At 40.1% G+C, this 20,764-nt stretch overlaps 1 protein-coding gene across 1 annotated transcript in view; it reads right to left on the minus strand.

The window, feature by feature from the left end:
* The window catches only part of Dner (delta/notch like EGF repeat containing), a 336,946-nt gene that overhangs the window by 12,206 nt on the left and 303,976 nt on the right, over positions 1–20,764 (minus strand). The window contains exons 10-11 of the mRNA XM_036173515.1: positions 18,343–18,456; positions 7,958–8,089 (exon numbers count right to left, since the gene is read on the minus strand). Coding sequence (XP_036029408.1) covers positions 7,958–8,089; positions 18,343–18,456 — 246 coding nt within the window. The remainder of the gene's footprint in view (positions 1–7,957; positions 8,090–18,342; positions 18,457–20,764) is intronic.

The following is a 20,764-nucleotide window of genomic DNA, read 5'->3' on the forward strand; positions in this document are numbered from 1 at the left end:
AGCTGGTGACAAAGCCAATTGATCCAAATTAGACTTCAGTTTATTTGCATAATTTATTCTAAAATAAATTGTCCATATCTATTTTGTAATTTATCTTGGTGAACATAGCTGGCTAATTTACTCATCTGTACTATTTCAAAAGAGTCTGGAAGGGAGCATGTTTGTGATGATGTCATTTAATAATTAAACAATTCTTAAGGCCATCTGCTGCCTACAACCACAAGGTAAAATTTCAGATTATGTCATATTTTCCATGGCTGAAGGTGAGCTGTCCAATGAAAGTATCAATGAGCCTGAGAAAAATTAACAGTCATTGTTGATCTTCAAATGATAGATAGATGGGAAACTGTGCTGGTCTGAATGAAATGGGCCCCCTAGGCTCACAGGAAGTGGTACTGTTTGAAGGTGTGGCCATGTTGGAGGACATGTGTCACTAGGGATGGGCTTGGAGGTTTCAGAAGCCCAAGCCAGGCCCAGAATCACTCTCTTCCTGCCACCTGTGAATCTGGATATAGAAATCTCTGCTCTTTCTCCAGCACCATGTCTGTCTGCATGCCACCATGCTTCCCACCATGATGATAATGGACTAAACTTCTGAAACTATAAACAAGCACCAATTAAATACTTTCCTTTATAAGAGTTGCTGAGGTCATGGTGTCTCTTCACAGCAACAGAACAATGACTAAGACAGAAGTGGAACACACTATTCCTTCATACAAACCCATTCACAGAACACCTATGACTTGAGTGCTCACTGTGTGTTGTGGTAAAGCAGGAAGAAAGTTGGGGGAGAAGTGAGCTCTTGGAGGCTTGGGTCTTTTGACAGATACAAGCATTAGCAAACTACCATCAAATAGTGAAAGTACAGGTATGCCAAGACAGCATGGGAGAGGCTGTACAGAAGCAGGGAAGGGGCCGGGGTGGGGGGGGTCATTTAACTGTGTCAAGAGAGCTTGCTCAATGGGGGACACTAGATACAAACCAGGATGAGGAAGAGCAGAGGGAATACAAACCCAGGCAAAGCAGCAGAATAAGGCCAGGCCTGTAGCAGAAGAGCTGGACAAGGGATCAAAGGAGGTCAGCATGAAGAGCCTGAGGCAGAGAGGCCCAGTGAAGGGAGAGGCACCTCCCTAGGGCATCCTACCCAGGCAATTAACATAGCCTTGGATCTTGAGGGATTTCTTATTTTAATAGTCCTGGGCATAGCTGGATATAAGGGTCTGAATGCTCACATACACACTGAGAAGTTGTGCCTGGCTGCATGTAAAGAAGGCTTTGAGGCAGTGGTTCTCAACCTATGGGTCATGACTCCATTGGGGGATTGTATATCAGATATTTACATTATGGTTCGTAGCCATAGCAAAATTAGAGTTATAAAGTAACAATGAAATAATTTTATGGCTGGGGGTCACCACAACATTAAAGGGTCTCAGCAGTAGGAATGTTGAGAACCACTGCTTTGAAGGATGAGTACAGAAGCCAGTTTAGGGACTACTCTAGTTTGGGGCAGAGTTGATGGTGTCTTGGACTAGGTAGTATGGGGTGGTAGGGACAGAGTCACAGAGCAGCAAGTGAGTATGACATTGGAGAGGGAATTTGATTGTGTGGGCCCTTGATGTGGAAAGAATGATTCCTCACTCTCACTTTCCTGGCTTATGTGACTGGATGCATGAGGTGCTGTGGCTGAGCAGGAGTTACCTCAGAGTCACCAGGTACAAGTGGGAAATGCACAGCTCTGTTTCATAAGTAATGAATTGGAGATGCCATTAAGGTAACCCAGTGACAGTGACACCAGAGAGTTGTACTTGGTACAAAAGTTTTGGTTATTAATTTTAGGCTGACATTTATTCAGAGTTCTGTCTATACTGGGCACAACTCTATGCATTTCAAGTGTTATTCATTTATAGGTGTCATGACATCTCCATGTTATATGGGAAGCCACTGAGACCTTACAAAGAGCAACATGCCCAAGATGATGTGTAGTAAGTAGCAGTATCTGGCTGGTTCTAAAGCAACACATTTCAGTAATCAAACATAATAAAACTGATAGGCTGTAGTTGACTTAATTTCTGTGTTCTCTATTCTGTGCCAAAGGAAAACAGAAAGTTTCTCAATAAATGGTGGGCTCTTCTAATAGATGGGTCAGCAGTAGAGATATATGTCATATTGTCACCCAGTATGAGTTGTGGGGCAGCAGCCAGGTAGCATCTTGAGAGAGAATCTCTTGCTAAAACAGTGAGTGACAGGAGGCTGGAGAAATGGCTCAGTGGTTAGGAGCACTTGCAGCTCTTGCTGAGGACCCAGGTTCTATTTGCAGTACCTACAGGGTAGGTCAAAACAGTTGGTAACACCAGTTCAGGGGATCCAACACCCTCTTTGGCCTCTTCAGGTACTAGGTATGCACATGATACATAGACAAACATGCAGACAAAATACGCAGACACATAAAATAACAATTAAAAAACCAACAAACTGAGATACAGTGGGGTCAGAGAACATTCCCACATCAGGGAGTCTCTCCATTTGGCCTGCTATTGCCCCTAGGTGAGGAAGGCCTGGAGAGGCAGTAGATTATGGCAAAGGAAAAGACGGGGCAGCAGGGCTTATCTAAGGCTGGGAGGTGCATATGGAGAGGTAACCTGCCTTTGGTGACTGTGGACAGAGCTCATCAGCTGAGCTCTGAGCATGGGGTTTGATGATGCTAAACTTAAGGCCAGTGAGTTGATCAAATTCTAAAGTCTGTCTTTCACAGCTGTCAAGTTTGAGAACTCTGAAGTTCCAGAACGGGGTGCCCAGGATTCCCAGAGCCATTTTCCTCCAGCAGGATGATTCGTACTCAGGAGGTCTCAAAAGTATGAAGATGGGCCTCTGCCTAGACTAGTCTTGGTGCCATGACTGCCTCCTACACACCTATGAACTTAGGGGACATCTCCAACTAAAACATCAGCCACTGGAGGACTAAGACCTGAGGAGTCTCAAGAGACAATGAGTCTGTACATTATACAAAAAGGAAAGCTGAATATGGTTCACAGAGAGGTCCCTGATACCTGAAGAAGGAAATTTGCTTCCATCAAGACTACTCTTCAGACTTTAAGGAGCCCACAGTTTAACTGATATCCACCCATGTGTGTTACCAACACTCTAATTTACAAGGACAAACAAATAATCTGGCCCAACACTTCATCATTCTGTTCTTTCTTGGCAACCCCTGAAATGCTCCCGTATTGAGACTTCTATTTTACATGTATAGGTGTTTTATGTGCATGTGTATATGTGTACCATATGCATGCAGAGCTCATGGATCCCAGAATAGGGTCGAGATTCCCAGGAACCAGTGTTAAAAACTGTTGTGAGCTTGTTATGAGCTGGCGTGTTGGAGCTGGGAACCAAACCACCTGTGCCTTCTAAAAGAGCAGCCAGTTCTCTTAACGGCTGAGCCAACGCCCAGTCCCCACCAACTTACTGTGTATGCATTTAGATGAGTCTTACTTTGTTGTATTTTTAAGAGTTTTTATGCTTTTATGTGTTATTCCCCTTCATGTCTTTATCTAATTCTGTCTATAAATTTTTCCATTCAAAGGGGATCTTTTTTCTTTTTTCTATTTTTCTCTATTTTGTCCTCTCTGTTTCCTGCTTTTTCATTTCTTTCTACATTTAGTGGTTGTAGAATATTAACATGTGTTACATTTCTATATGCTGTGAAACATTTATTTAATGATGTAAAGATGTGTTGCATTCTTTTATGTTGTATTTGTTTAACTCTGTAAAGTTACGTTACTTTGACTGTCTAAAACACCTGATGGTCTAATAAAGAGCTGAACAGCCAATAGGGAGACAGGAAAAAGGACAGGCAGGGCTGGCAGGCAGAGAGCATAACCAGGAGGAGAAATCTGGGAAAAGAACTACAAAAGAACAAGGAGAGAAGGACGCTAGGGACTAGCCACCCAGCCACGCAACCAGCCATGGAGTAAGAGTAAAAGTAAGGTTATAAAAGTAAGAAAAGGAGAAAGTCCAGAGGCAAAAGGTAGATGGGTTAATTTACGATAAGGAAAGTGGCCAGCAACAAGCCAAACTGTGGTATTGTGTTCCCAAAAATATTGTGCAGGTTAATAAACTTATCTGGGGTCAGAGAACAAGACAGCCACAATATTAAACATGAGGATAGGCAGTGGTAGCACATGCCTTTAATCCTAGCATTCCAGAGACAGAAATACCTCTGGATCTCTGAGTTCAAGGTCACTTTAGAAACAGCCAGGCATGGTGACACACACCTTTAATCCCAGAAATCCAGCCTTTAATCCCAGGGAGTGACAGCAGAAAGTAGAAAGATATATATATGGCATGAAGACCAGAAAACTAGAAGCATTTGGCTGGTTAAGCATTCAGGCTTTGGAGCAGCACAATTCAGCTGAGATTCATGTGGATGAGGACTCAGAAGCTTCCAGACTGAGGAAACAAGACCAGCTGAGGAGCTGGCAAGGTGAGGTAGCTGTGGCTTGGTCTGTCTCTCTCATCCTCCAGCATTCACCCCAATAACTGGCCTCAGGTTTGTTCTTATTAATAAGACTGTCTAAAATTCCTGCTACACCAAGCTAAAGCTGGGCATTTTTAAGAAAGAAAAAGACTCCATGCATTTATCTGGGAGCTGGGTGGTGGGCCTCCAAGAGTCAAAGAGAAAAACAGCAGCCAACTACACTTAGTAGTGTTATGAATTCATTACTTTTAATACTATCATTTTTTAAATATTTTATTCTCCTTATAGCTTCCAAATTTTCCTTCTGAACTTTGTCATTAATGAGAAATCCCTTTTTATTTTCCTTTTCTTTAAATTACTTTCTTTTGTTCCTCTCTCCAGCTTTCTCCGCCCACCTCCCTTCTTCCTCCTTCGGATTATTTAACCTCGATTCTCTCTCCTATTTCGCTCCTTCCTCTACTCCTTCCCTTAGCTCATTCATTTACTGTTTCACACTTATTATTACAGATAATTTTTAGCTTTGTGTCATATTCTACTGTGGTTTTGCCATTTTCTATTTTATATTCATTGATGATATTTTGATGTGCTATATTTGATTTTTAAGTTTATTTCTGCATTTTATATAGTATGATATAATTGTTTCTCAAAACAATTTGTTCTCTTCCCACCTAGTTGTACTGGAGAATTGAGCCTTCAAAAGTAGGCTGTACAATAAAAACACAACACACTTCCCAAACACAGAAGAGATATTCAAACCAATAGATGCATAGATTGCAACAAAGAAGTGTAAGGAACATAAGAAAACAAGGCAACTTGACTCCTTCAAATGATCCTAACTCCACAACCATTGAACCCACTGAACTCACCTGGCTAAAGTACCAGGAGAAGACTTCAAAATATTTCTGGTAAGAATAATGAGTGATCTGTAAAAGGGTACAAACAAAGAGATGAATCTAGTCCAGGGCCTGGCGAGGAAAGTCAGCAACATAGAGGGAAAATGAGAGAAGAACAAATAAGAACATCAGCCATGTGGATGAAAAAGTCAGCAACACAGAAGAAAGTCTTAGCAAGCAAATGGAGATTCTGAAAAATAAACAAATGGAAATGTTGGAAACAAAAAACCCTCAAGGAATCACATTTAAAAACAACAATGGAATGCATGACCAATAGCCAAAACCAAGCAGAAAAAAAGACTCTAAGGGGTAGAGGGCAGGTTGAAGAAACACTACAATCAAACATTTATAACAAAAAGTAAATAAATTAAAAGAGCATGACCACAAGATCTAAAAACTCTAGAATAGGATCAAGAGACCAAAACTGAGAATCCATGGGCTGAAGGAATTGAGATGAACACCAAATGCATAGTAATTATAGCCAACAAAATTATAGCAGAAAATTCCCAAGTCTGGGAAAAGAATCAGACATTCAAACACAAGAAGCATCTAGAACCCCAAATAGACATGACCAGAGAAGTACATCTCCTCAACAGATTACAGTCAAAATGTCAAAAATGCAATGCAAAGCAGCACCATTAAAAGCTGTAAGAGAAAACAACTCCCCTACAAGTGCAGAAACACCAAAATAACTTAGACCTCTTATCAGCAACCCTCAAAGCCAGGGACTCATGAAACAATATATTTCAAGGCCTAAAAGTGATAAATGTCAACCCAGATTGCTATACCCAATGAGGAGTAAATAAACATCATCCTAGGAAGGATTAGCATCCATCCCAGTTCTAGATGGAAGCATACTAGCTTTATCAATTCAGGAGACCATTGTTTTTATGTTTAAACATACAAAAGAGGCAGCAACAGTTAGCCATTAGTCCATAGAAGAAAGTTCCTTATACATTAGCTAAGCTTCTACTCTTGAAATAAAATTTAGAATCTTTGGATTCATAGAATAATACAGCTACATCACTGACAAAAATAAAAACTTCAGACTTCTTACAAATTTAGGGAATGATCACAAACAGACTCATCTTCTGATGTTCAAGCATATCTCCTAATCTGTAATGTCTTCACAGAAGATTGTTCTGAGATAATAGAGGAGGTTATCAGAATGGAAATAATGTCATGATCAGCCAGTTTCACCAGAGGCTAATGCAGAAAGATTATGAGTCTAAGGCTGGTCTGGATTTCATAGTAAGACCATCTCTTACAGTCAACAAAAATGGAGTCACTTGTGTCAACCCTTTCAAAAGTAACTAAAGCCGAGATGCTATGGTGAGGTGGTTCTTATTCATGGCTACCAGATACTATCTTCTAATCTTGGCTCTTCTTTTTATAATAGTTGTCTCAGGCATGGGTATATTTCAGGAATTTCCACATCAAATCCCTCAAGATGGAGTTCTAAAAACAAATTGTAACCATTTTGTTATGAAAGAAAGTACACTAAAGAGAGATACTTATGTCTTTCCTTTTGGCTATCATACTATTACAACAGTAGACAAATTGTAATTTACCCAGGAATCTCTTTCTGGATGAAGGGAATGCCCAAAGTCCTGCTATGGCCAGAAGAGGAACTTGTCTATCAAGAAAAGATTGCACACAGTTTTGTCACCTTGTCAGATCATCTTACAGAATGGTCTAGAGCTGAGACACTGATGTCAAAGATGAAAGGGACCACACCTTGACCTCAGGTGGTGTTCCTCAGGAGCCACCCACTTTGATTTGGTTTTGTTGTTTGTTTGTTTTTGAGATAGGATCTATGATTGGAACCTGTGGGTCACGGATTTGGCTAAATTAACTGGTGAGCAAACCTGAAGGACTCTCGTACGTTTGCCTCAAAGCATTCGGGTTATAAATATATGGCTTCTTTTGTAGGATCTAAACTCTGGTCTGCATACTTGTCCAAAAAGCACTTTCCTGGCTGAGCCATCCCCCCCAAGCCCTAGTTACTCTTGTCCCTCAAAGAGTACAGTCAGCAGTGAGAAGGTTCAGGAAGAAACACTCTTTGAACACCATTCCAATGAAGAGAATCATCTGGAATTGGGAGGCAGCACTCCCTGAGCCAGCCTGGTTGAATAAGATGAAACTTTTCTTCTTCAAGCAACTGAAGGAACCTGCTATATTCAAAGACATTTGAAAACAAGAGGCAACATGAATTCAAATCCTGTGTTGCTTTTTAGACTTTCCAGAGCAGAGGATGCTTTTTTTTTTTTTTTTTTTTTTTTTTTTTAGTATTCTAATACTTGTCTGTTAAGCACATTTTTTTGGCTGACTGAGTAGCAGTGAACTTTGGATGACATCTGAAGATGCTCATCATCTGTGGAAAGGCTGGATGCAATTTCAAGGAGCAGGCATGCCTGACAGCAAGAGACAAAAGTACTACTTGGACTCTGGAGACAGGGACGACTGAAGTGGTCCTTCTGAGTCTCATGACTTCACTGTCATTGATATGGGGGCTTTCTGGTCATAATTAGCATCCTGTTCTTGCTGAAGGAAAAACCCACACTAAGTAGCCCACAGCTGAAATACTTACGGATTTCACAGTTTGCTCCCACCCAGCCATGAGGGCAGTGGCAAGTATAACCATTGGGCTGATCCAAGCAGGTTCCAGAATGATGACAAGGGTTACTGTCACATTCATTGATGTCAATGTCACACTCTTCACCTAGGAGGATAAAGAAAAGTAACAGTGATTGGTTGTACCCATATTCCCCACAAGTTCCTTGAAAAAAAAAAAAAGAAAGAAAGAAAGAAAGAGACAAGAACACAGGTTGATGATCATGACCTCCAGCCACAGAGCCCTGCCTATTATTTGTACAAAGTAAAGGACTCTTGGAAAATTCCAAACAAGAAATTTTTCACTTAAGTAAAACTGAATAAAGAAAAGGTATTGCTAAGAAGACTTTCTCCTTGAGTCCATGAAAAAGTAGTTATTCTCACATCTGAATAAACCTTTGGAGGTTGACCTGAAAAGCAAACATAGGTTCCCAATGTTGATGAGTCTACTCTACTTTGGAGTCAGTAGCTGAATCTCATGCTATTTTCTGAAATTCCAGGAAGCAGAACACTCACAGTTTATGATTATTTTGTAACCAACTATTTGAGTGTGCTGGTTTGGACACTGGCTCTTTAGTGGACACAATTGTACACCCAGTTCAAGTCCTTTGTGAAAACTGATTCTCCTTTCTTAATCCCTCTATATGCCTGGATTCCACGGGGAAGGGACTGAAAACCTCAGAGGGAGTGTTAGGCCTGACTAGAGTGGCAATTACAAACATGAGATTAGCCTGAATATGACACACTCCTTCCTGGTGGTCCAAAGGGTGCTAACATCCACTCCAGTCTGTTCTTCCCCAACAAAAATGGCCAGACCCTGCTGAGACCCAAAATCCAGGACTTTCTGACCTGCCTACAGAACCTGCTATAACATGCCAAACTAGCATACAAGCCAATATCACTGTGATTCAAACATCCCCATAGAGGAAGTATCTTGATGGCAAAAATTTCATAACAAAAGACATCCTTGAACAATTTTACAGCTATCACATGGAAGAGATACAAGATGAATACACTCTTTAAACCTAAGGGCCTCTCATCAAAGCTGAAGAGGATACTTTACACCAACACAATCTCTCTTAAAAGGAAAAAAATGGAAAAGACAATTTTTAAAAATAAGCCCTCATTTGCTTAGATACAAACAGAAAGGGAAGCCAAAAAGAAGAAGAAAAAAAAGCCACTACTCTAATCATTACAATTAACTAACAGCAAAACCAAATATTTTGTTCCCATCTTCAGAAGGCAACATTTCTTCAGGTAATTACTTCCAAGCTTATTTAGCATTAAATTGCTTTCTATATACTGTTGGTTTACTTTACATTATAAAACTGCCACATGTTACTCACATATCATTTCAGAGGAAGAATCTCACACTGAAAGATTTCATATCTGTTCTGTCTCACACTCTTCATGTACCTGGCATCCGACTATTGCAAGTCTAATCTGTCAAACAACACTCACCGTCTCTGGGTCATCCTAAAATGATTATAATCCAGTCAAGTCAGGTAAATTTGTTTCTTGCAATAAAGGTAGTGATTTATATCAATAGAAAGGACAAAAATTGGTTGCCTAACGCTAACCTGTTTAAAATGTGATTTCTGTGTCTCAGTGGGATGATCACTCTAAGAGGAGAAGGGCATTCATTGACTGACTACACCATTACAAATGGCATCACATGGTAGGCTGGTTGAAAGACACATCAATTGAGAAAGGCTGAAGGACAAAAATCAAAGCTCTTACAGATAAATACATCAGTGCCATTTTCCACCCATTTAGGAAGCCAGCCTTAATGGAGATATTTACTAAACAATAGCTTGCTTCAGCTGGGAATCCAGACATTCAAAATTCTTAAATGAGACACCCATGACCTGAACAGCAACAGTGATAGAAACAGCCTGGCTCTTCCCAACCTTCACAATCACAGTTGGGCAAACCCCAAAGTCCCACTCTGCTCCAGCAAGCCCAAGGTCAATGCCACACCCTCTGTGCACCACATGACCTTAAATTCATGGCAGGCCTCAAGCTTCAGCTTCCCAAGTGTTGAGATTGCAAGCAAGGCCCCACCACACCCAGGCAAGCATCAATCTTTCCATGCATTTTAACATACCGACATTATTTCCAGTCAACATGCATTTTGTCTTATTTCACTAGAAGAGCTCTTAGTGCTAGTTGTGTATGTGTTTACTAATTGTCACCTTAATGAGTCTGAGATTTTGTGGGTCTGAGACAGTTGTCTTTCTAGGTGACTTGCTTATTTTCTTTTGCCTAAATTAGAAAAAAAATGCAATGCTCTTAAATGACTGCTATTTTTGAATAGCATTTGTGAAGAGATGCAAAACGACTTTTCTCCTAGACAAAGGATAACAAATTAGACCTGAATAAGTCTTTACAGTTTCCTCTCTATCTATTGTTCTCTCTCTCTCCCCCTCTCTCTCTCCTCCCCTCTCTCCCTGTATCTCTTTCTGAACTCATGTATACACACATGTGCATGTAGATGCATGTAGGTTTACATATATTTGGAAGCCAGAAGTTGAAGTTTAGCATCTTTCTCTATCATTGTCCATTTTTCTTAATGTATATAAGTGTTTTATGTAGTTGGAGAGCTTCTCTCCAGGTTCCACCCAGCCCCCGAGGTCCCACAACCCATGTATAAAATAATCATACAGACACTTATATTATTTAAACTGCTTGGCCATTAGCTCAGGCCTACCATTGTCTAGCTCTTACTCTTATATTTAGCCCATTTCTATTAATCTATACTTTGCCACATGGCTCATGGCTTACCAGTACCTTATTTCTTTCTTGTCATGGCAGCGGCTGGCAGTGTCTCTCCTCCCCCAGCCTTCCACTTCCCAGAATTTTCTTCTCTCTTGTCCCGCCTGGCCACTGGCCAAACAGCATTTTATTTATACAGAGCGATATCTACAGCACTTCCCCTTTTCTTTTTGTTTTTTTGAAAAGGAAAGTTTTAACTTTTACATAGTAAACTTACATATAACAAAACAATTATCAAGCAAGAATTACAGTTACAATATTAAGGAAGATATCCTATCTATCTTATATTTGTGAGTCTAAGCTTTTATATCTAACTTATCTTTTATTATAACTGAGAAAATTATAATTATCTAGTCTTCAACCACATCAAAGACCTGAGAAGGATATAATATTACCTGAGAACTGGGAGAAGGATGCAAGCATTTTTCGGGAGTCTTGCAAGAGTAGACAGAGACAGCTGGCAGCCTGGACAGTCACCTAATGTTCCTTTGTAATTTCTCAGGTATTATTATATTCCTTCTCAGGTCTTTGATGAGGTTAAAGATTAGTAGTTATAGTTACAACTTAGTATATATACATATATAATATCTTAGATAGAATATATTAAATATTAGACTCAGGTTCTTTAGGATAGGACACCTTTTGGAATGATCTTTGTAACATGCCACCTACCCATGCTCTAGACTTCCCTGGATTTTACTATGTGTTTTTTGCTTGATATTGTTTGCACTTATTGTAATTCCAACTTATCTAGGTCATTATCCCTCATTACTCCTGGACAATATTTGATAACCATCTCTTTGCATATAGTCTTGTATTAGGTTAGAACTTTCTTATTTAGACAAAAGGGGGAGATGTAGTGGATAGCTATCCCAGCATTGGCCTGGAAGTTCCAACCCAAATTGAGGCTTCAGTAATGGTCACGCCCACAAGGCGGGGTGGAGGAGGAAGCCGAAGACCCAGGATCGAGAGAAGGTCTCTCTCTTGGTTCTGGGACACTGGACGCTGGAGGAAGACCAAGCAGAGTTCTCCAGAGAACACTGCCAGACTGCGCCATACCTTTGCCAGACCCTACAACCTATCCCTTCATTTGTAAGCTACCCCACAAAATAAACCTCCCTTTTAACTACGTGGAGTGGCCTTAATAATTTCACCAATATTTTTGCCTTCATATATGTCGGTGTACCACATGCATACCTGGTGCCAGAAGAAGCCATAAGAAGGTATTGGGTTCCCTGGAACTAAAGTTATTAATGGTTGTGAACCACCATGTGGGCTCTCGACAGCAAACTCAGGTCTTCTGGGAAAACAGCCAGTGCTTTTATCTGCTGAGCCATTTCTCTAGCCTCCATCTTATTCTTTGAGACAAGGTATCTCACTGAACCCAGAACTCACTAACTAACTAGACAGGCTAGATAGTTAGTAAGCCATGGGGACACCCCCCTTTCTCTGCCTTCCCCTTCCCAGTGCCCCACTTTTCACATTGGTGCTGAAGATCCAAACTCGGGCACTTGCATGGCAGACACTTGACAAGCTGAGCCATTTCCCAAGCCCTCAATCTACTGTTTTCTAAGAGGCAATGTGGATAATATGTATACTGGGTAGTACTTAGAGAAGGCTATAATCATTTGATTCATTTATAATGCTTTCCTTGGGTAAATTAGGAAATATAAAACAACCAAATACTATCCAAAGTCATTATGATTAGTAAAGCTTTGAGTTAGTAGAGTCTATGCTCAAAGGAATATATAACAATCCCTGCAACCACAATATCTACATTAAACACATGCCAGCCTCTAGGCAGACTCTTTAGCTTGTCCCTTCATACTTTAATAGAATTTTATTGTAGATGAAGCAAGGTTCAAAAACATTATTTAGAACTTTTCCTATCACAGTGAAAAAAACTAGAACCTGTCTTTACCACACCTATAAACTAGAAGACTGAATGAAATATATGAAAAATAAAACTCTTTTAATAACTAGACACCAGGCAGTCCCGGCTGCAAGAAGCAAAACATGGCAGCTGAGCACCACAGTCTCCCTGGACTTCCACCTGCAGCCAGTCTCAAACACAATGGTTTCACTGGGCTAAGGAGACAAGATCATATGTAGGGGATGCTACTACAGAAGATAGTGCCCCTCAGCTAAATAAAGTATGTGAAATACTAAAGTACACTGTATCCCATAATGATGCTATCTCACTAGAGTTTGCTATCAAATAGTGTGTGTGTGCATTGAATTCTAGAACCCTGGCAACTAGAATGAGATACCAACAGCCCCCAAACTTGCATCAGATGAGGAGGAATTCAAGGTTCACTACCCACAGTGCACCAGTGAAGCCACTAAGTGTCCCATCTTAAGAGCAGGGACAATCACTACAGTAGAGGGTCCATACAAAAATGATCAACATAAAAAGATTAGCATTTAAAAAAAATATGGTCATGTCACTCACCATGCAAACATACAATGGCCAATATCCAAACAAATTTGGAGAAAAGGAGACAGAGAGGATAAAGTGGTAGGAGTCTGTCAGACACTTACAAAAGCCATGTGGCTACAGTAGATTTTAGGTATCAAGGCTGCATGGCAATCAAACAGATGCATCAATAAACAAAGAAGAAAGAACAACTCAAAATAGACCCACACAAATATTTCCAACTGATTTTTGACCAAGGTTCAAAAGCAGTTAAATGAAAGAGAAACATATGGCCTTTTTAACTAATGAAGCAACATTTAAAAGGAAAAAATAAGTAACATCTAGTTGGAAAAGTCCATGATGGAACACAGTCTATGAAGAAAAGTAACTAGACCAGAGAAGCCTCACTGAAGAGAAGGGGAGCTGCTGACCTAGTAACTTGAAAATGAGTTGCAGTGGGACGTTGCTGTTGTTTATTTGAGACAGGGTCTGATGAAGCCCAGACTGAACTCATTATGTAGCCAAGGATGATCTTGAACTTGTGATGCTCCTGCCTCCACCTCTGAAGTGCTATGATTATAGGCTTGAACAACTATGTCTGGCTTAGGCCTGGCTAAACTAAATGAAAATGAATTGTAAGTAGGCCCTGTATTCTAGTTTGAAAAGTGATTTTCTAAAAGAACATAAGGTAGCAATTTTGATACTGTGCATGTTAAAATTGAATGATGAAGTGAATGGATAGTGGGAACCACTAATACGTTGCTATTATTGTATGTGGAGGCAGGTATGGATAAATTAAAGAAGACCAAAATGATCCCAGTGATGCAGGATTAGAATTTGGACACCACCATGAATTCCCATTAAACTTAATATAGGTATAGTGTGCTGCATAGTAAGATGTATGTGCACCATATGCCCACATTAGTATATATACATACACTCTCTTGCTTGTCAGCCAAGAGGCTCTGAAAGCAGGAACATCTTATAGCAACAAGTACTTTTAGGGCCTAGATATTTATTTCAATCATTCTCCAATAAGGAGCCAGGGAACCTTGGAGAAATGGATGACTCCAGGATGAGGGCAGGAAATAGACAAGATGAGACTGAAGAGTCTTAAAACATCAGGAAGTATGCAAGTGCAGAAACACAACATAACCAAGCAGCAGCTCTCACACCCACACAGGGGTGTGTGGAAGGGCCACAGGAGCCCAATGAAAGACCTCTAAGTGCCCAAAGTGAGAACATTGTGAGCAATAAAACAAACTAAAAAGTGTTGTCCTATAACACAAATCATACACTAAGTACACCAATTCATATAAATAAATGATTGAACAAACTAATAAATGGGAGAGAACAAATAAATCTCTCATGGAAAAGAATTCCAAATAGTCCTCTAGTTATCCCACCCTCATAGGGGAGCATAGCCCCTACTCATTAAGGGTGGGCTATGCCAAGTGACTTCCTTCCACACAGTGCAGCATGGTACAGGAGGGAACATGAAATGATGCTGGAAAACCTAATGAACACCATCTCGGCTAGTGACAAAAGCCATCAGTACCACGCGCTATGCTGATAGCAAGAGGCCTTGATACGGTGTGACAAGATTGGAAAATGTATAAAAGACATGAAGAGACCTTTTGGCATGGAGGATATTCAGATAACAAAAATTTTTAAAAAACATAAAAATGTTTATCATTTTGCCATAGAGAAACTCAAGCTAAAGCCATAGGGAGCTCTCACTATACAGCTAACAGATTAACAAAGCCTTGGAGGAAAGGGTGGATGCCAAGCCAATAACTGAAAAATGGAGAGGATGGGTGCCGGGTGGTAGTCCTTTGGAGAGAGCTGCATGGAATGCCAGGCTTGAAGAGCAGGGAAGCTCTCTCTGTTTGGAGGGAAATGGGACATTGGATTGAGTATTTACTTAGATGACTATTATTTATTAACTCACTCTGCTCCATTAATAAAGAGGTTCTCAAACACTCATTAGTTTGCCAATTGCAAGTTTTATTAAATAAATCTCAGACACATTAAGAGAGAGACAGGTAAATAAGAAAAAAAAAAAAAAAAAAGGAAGTCAGGGACTGGAGAGATGGCTCCAGAGGAGCTAGGTTCAATTCCCAGCATCTACATGGTAGCTCACAACCACCTATAACTCCAGACCCAGGGGATCCTACACTACCTTCTGGTCTCTGTGGGCATTAGGCACACATGGTGTACATACATACATTCAAGGAATCAAAATTATTCCACAGTTTCCAGGCAGAGTAAATTATAATGGCAATAATATCATCTGAAGTGCTATCTAACATTTAAACACTTAAATCAGAAAACAAAGGATAATCTATGAGTTGGTATGTGCTTGATATCTCTAAGACAGTTTACTAAATAGGCAGTTGGAGATTCAATAAGTATTCTGTAGTAAATAATTCTGTTTTCTCGCCTAGAAAATTATCAAAATAAATTTCAAATACAATAAAGATTTAAATACTCAAAAATAACTCATACATGGTTATAATGATATAGGAGAATATTAATGAACCCTCAATAGCTAAAGCATTTGATAAACAGGAGCAAAAAGAGGGGAGAAATTAAGATTTAATTATGTAAAGATGAAATATGATTCATGGAAAACAAAATGCTCTATAAACATTTGAAAGGCAAGTAACAAAGAAAAAAATATTTATAGCCTTGACAGATAAAAGGCAATGCATGCAAACTAAATGGCTAGAAAGAAAGATCAGTGTGATATGAAAGTTTGCATTTGTGAGATATATATATATATATAAAATAATCTGTTCTCCTGGACCCCTGTGTTTCTATTCCTAGTGAATTGTACTAAAGGGGTAGGGGGGCATATATAGAAAAATACACAGTTAAAAACATTCCTTTCATTATTATTTGTAATTTGGAAACATTCTTAACTCCCAAAAATAAAACTGAAAATGAACTAAAAATAAATCATGACATTTCATAGAATGAACTACAAGCCAACCAATAAAAATGTTTTAAAAATAAAGAACTGGGATCCTCTTCCAAAAGACCCTTGTTCTGTTCTCAGCACCCACACTGGGCAGCTCACAACCACCTATAACTCCAGCTCCAGTGATCCAATGCCCCATTCTGGCCTCTCTGGTACCTGCACTCATGTGTAAGCACATACATACACACACACACACACACACACACACACACACACACACACTTATAAATAAATATTTTAAAGGTGTAATTCTTGGTATGGAAATACATTCATTATTTATTTATTTAGTCTAGGTTAAAAGTAGGGTATAAAGTAACATGGATATTATTATTCCATTTATGTCCATACATGTACACACATACACTATGAATAGAATATATACATATTCTATTCATGTACATATCTTATTCATAGACCTTCAGGAAAACTCTTGGATGTCAATATATTAATAATGTTATCTCCCAGCAGTATGATGTTAACCAGTGAGTTATTTCAATAGCTTTGTATCGCTTAATTTCTTCTATGCTTTATTTTTTATTACTGGTAAGTTAGAAATATCTGGAAAAGACCCAGGAATCTGCCCCAATATATTTTTGCCTCTACTAACTTATATATAAATGTCTCTCTGTGTTTATAAAGCACCACATAAACAAAACCATCTGCAAATCATTTTCTGGAGCAAGCCCACTTCTCAGTCTTTGGACAACCCGGAAGGAAAACACAGGTTGTACAACAGATAAATAGAAGAAAACTCAGAAGTTGATCCTCCCCCAGCTGTTGGCTTCCCCAGGAAGGACCAGAGAGTGGACTCTGCAAAGTGCTGTGGAGTTTCGAGGGGACCACAGTGTCCTGGAAGGAAAGATCAAGCCTAGCTTGGTAGTCCCCAGCAGAGGACACCACGTGATACTCAGCAGAACTTCTGCCTTCTTCCACATGCAGGCTTCTCCCAGACATCCATAGTGGAGGAATCCTCCACCTTAGTGACTTAACAACATACCAAAAAATACACCTTGTGTTCTTTTTACGTGCATGTATGTGTGTATCATGTATGTGCATGAACATATGGACACGCATGTACTTGGGCATGAATGTGTGTTCATGTGTGCTCATGTATGTGGGCCCCAAGGGACAACCTTGAATGTTGTTCTTCAGACACCAATCACCTTCTGCTTTGAGACAGGGTCTTCCACTGGCCTGGAAATTGCCAACTGGCTAGGTTAGCTGGTCAGTGAGCTCAAGGGACTTGCCTGTCTCCCCTTCCCAGCTCTGGGAGGACAAGTGTGCCCCTCACTCAGCTTTCATATGTGGGTCCCAGTTCCTCGTGCTTATACAGCAAGCATTTTACCTACTAAGCTGTGTTCCTAGCCCCTGATCTTATTCTTTAGTTTTCAAGACTTCTGAGTTCTGCAGGGAAAATCAAGGTTAATATTTGGAATACTCTGAACTCTCATGGTTTCAGACTTAATTTGAGAATCTGATAAAAACTGAAAACCTCTCCTCAGCACACACATCCAACATAACATTTTACTTCTACATTCACAGCTTTGCAAGCTTCCTGAGCTCAGGAGGGTGGGGGCTTGGACAAAAACAAACAAACAAACAAAACATGTTAGCTTGGATTCCCCCAATATAGAAGCCACTCCCTGACAGTGTTAGAAGCCATCAAGACTAGGGTGACCCCAGCTCCTGTGTCTGCAACTGTCCCAGCCCACTCTACTACCACTCCAGTCTGTCCCCACATTCCCATTTGATCCTGAACCCTTCCTTTCCCAACACCACCCACTGACCATAGTTCTCAAAATTCTGTTACTTTTACAGCATTCAATAAAAAATAAAACAGTGTCTGAATGGAGTTCACACAGAAAACATTCAGTCCTTCCTGCCCACTTCATACTACATTAACACTAACACTGCCAAGTGTTCTCATAAAGAGAACACTACTCTGCAATTGTGCAGTGATGGCAGTGTCAGCAAATCTAAATGACAAATGCTGGCTTCAGAAGAGCCTAGTTTAATGACAACATAGTCTATTGTTTTAAAATAGATCTCATTGAAGCCATGTCTCCTGACATTTCTCCGCAGCACCCCTGCTTTGCAATTACTCATGGCAGAGGGTTTGGAGCTGGCTGGCCTTGGCAACAGTGGGGACTATAGGGTGAGTTTGAAAACACACTCGTGGATTGCTCACCTGTGAACCCTGGTGCACAGATGCATGTGCCATTCAGGCCCTCGCTGTCACAGGTACCTCCGTTCAGACAGCTGATGTTAGCACAGGGGTCCTTGTACAGTTCACAGTGTGTTCCTGCAGAGAAGCAAATGAGAAAGGGTGACCCATGGAGTAGTCCACGATCCCTGTAGTCTTCAAAAGGAAGGTGCGTCACCAGCATGTGACAGTATTAGGACAGGTTCTTGGTGTAAATGTGTGCATGTGTATGTGCCTCTGTGTGTGTCATGTATGCATGTGCATGTGTGTATACACATGTGTGTGTCATGTATGCATGTGCATGTGTGTATACACATGTGTGTGTCATGTCTAGTGTATTGTGTGTGTGTATGCCTGTGTGTGTACTTGTGTGGGTGTGTGCACATGTCTGTGAATGCATGTCTATGTGTGGGTGTTTGTGTGTGTGCTTGTTTGTGCACGGGTGTCTATGTGTGTGTGTACATCTGTTCTTGTATGCACATGAGTGTGTGTGTGTGTGCACACTCCTCACTTTAGAATATTATAAAAATGTGCCTTATTAGAAAATAACAAATTTAACCCCTTCCCATAGGCTCTACTAAGAAATCTTATCTGCATTTTCTCTACATATCCTAAAGCCTATGACATAGAAATCCAAAACCTGAAAGTTAAGATTTTTTTCTATGTCTGGGCCCTCATACCCATGCACATATGGGCAGCAGTAATTGACTTTAATGAGCTACCCAAAAACAGAGAAAGAAAAGGAAAACATGAAGTTAGAGGGAAGGATTGGGCAGACATGGGGGTGAGGAGGAGATGGGATATATATGATAATATTTCATTGTGTGTATGTATAGAATTCTCAATAAATTAAAAAATATCTCGATGGCAAATGCTGAGTCTCAAAAAAAAAAATAGTTAGCCTGAGAAACCTGTCAATGTAGCTAGAGGCTTTTCTGTGTCCCTCCTGGCCCTATAGCCATTTATAAAATAGCCATTCAGAGCCTTATATTAATTATAAATGTCTGGCCATTGGCTTATTACTAATCAGCTCTCACAACTTAAATTAACCCATTTCTATTAATCTATATTTTGCCATGTGGCCATGGTGTTACCAGTCTGCTGGCACCTTGCTCATTGGGTGACTGGATGGCATCTCCCTCAATACTACCCTTCCTCCCTGTATTCAGTTTGGCTTTCCTGCCTAGCTATTTTCTGTCCTGCCATAGGTCAAAGCAGCTTTATTCATCCACCAATGAGAGCAACACATACTCACAGCATACAGGAGGACATCCCACATCATTTCAACATTGTTGAATGACAACAAAGGTGAAAATTAGGAGCCAGAATTTAAAAATAACAAAAAGAGTATTTTTCAAAATGTCTTGTCTGTTTTCCGAATGAAGTCCCACCTGTCCATACTTCTCTTGCACCTAGAAATAGGGTTGAGTTATTTAGCTTCCACATCTTTTGTTGTTAGTGGTGGTTGTGGAATATCTGGACCACTTTACTTTAGAAGGTCACTATCTCTGAGAAAATTGTATGTTTTAGCACCTAGGAGCAATTTAAAAATCTGTTAGACATACTTTCTGCTTCCAGGCCATTAAGTTTGGCAGGATTGCTCATCAGTTCTTAAAAGTAAGCTGTGAATGAGGTCAGTGACTTCAGAACCATTTCCAAACTCCTTGGTCAGAATCATCGAGAACTATGTGTGCCCCTCACAATGTAGAATCATGTCGCCAGTTAGCCTCAGTTACAAGTATTCAAACATGTGTTACAAACTCAAAACTATTTAAAGAAAAAATAAAATCCTATGAAATAGCCTATAGCTGGAATGTGTTCTTTGTGGTGTTTTGTTTTTACAGTGTGATTTTTTTTCTGTTCTTACTGGTAGCCTACAAAAGTGAAGGCTTGACTTTCAAAACCTAATGTAAAACAGGAAAGACAGGAGTTTGTTGTCTCACAGGGAAGGTTTCTAAAGCACTTTATCATCTCCTAATGTCATTGAAAATTTAATTTATACTGGAGATTATTAGGTTCAATAAATAATTTTGTATTTCCTTTAAAAAAAATGAAAGAAAGAAAATTAGGAGCCATATGTTCAAGGGTCTGAGCTCTACTTAGAGACAAGAAGAGGGGAGAGGGGGCCTCTCCAAGCTTGGACTTCACACTCAAAAGTAAATCAACGCATGCTAAAGTTTCTAGGCACCCTGACAGCACATGTCCCAAGCCCTCTCTGTGTGCCTTATGTCTGATTTATTCCTCACTGCAACATCCAGGAGGCAGAGGCCCTCATTCCTCATCTCATGGACGGGAAACTGAGGCAGCAAAAGGAGCTGGTACTCAGATTCATAAGTGATCATTATTCAAAATGTCCGCTTACAGGAGAGTTCACCTCAGAGCCACACATGGAGTTCAGCACCCACTG

The sequence above is a fragment of the Onychomys torridus genome, chromosome 23 (assembly GCF_903995425.1).
Source record: "Onychomys torridus chromosome 23, mOncTor1.1, whole genome shotgun sequence".
NCBI classification, from domain to species: Eukaryota; Metazoa; Chordata; class Mammalia; order Rodentia; family Cricetidae; genus Onychomys; species Onychomys torridus.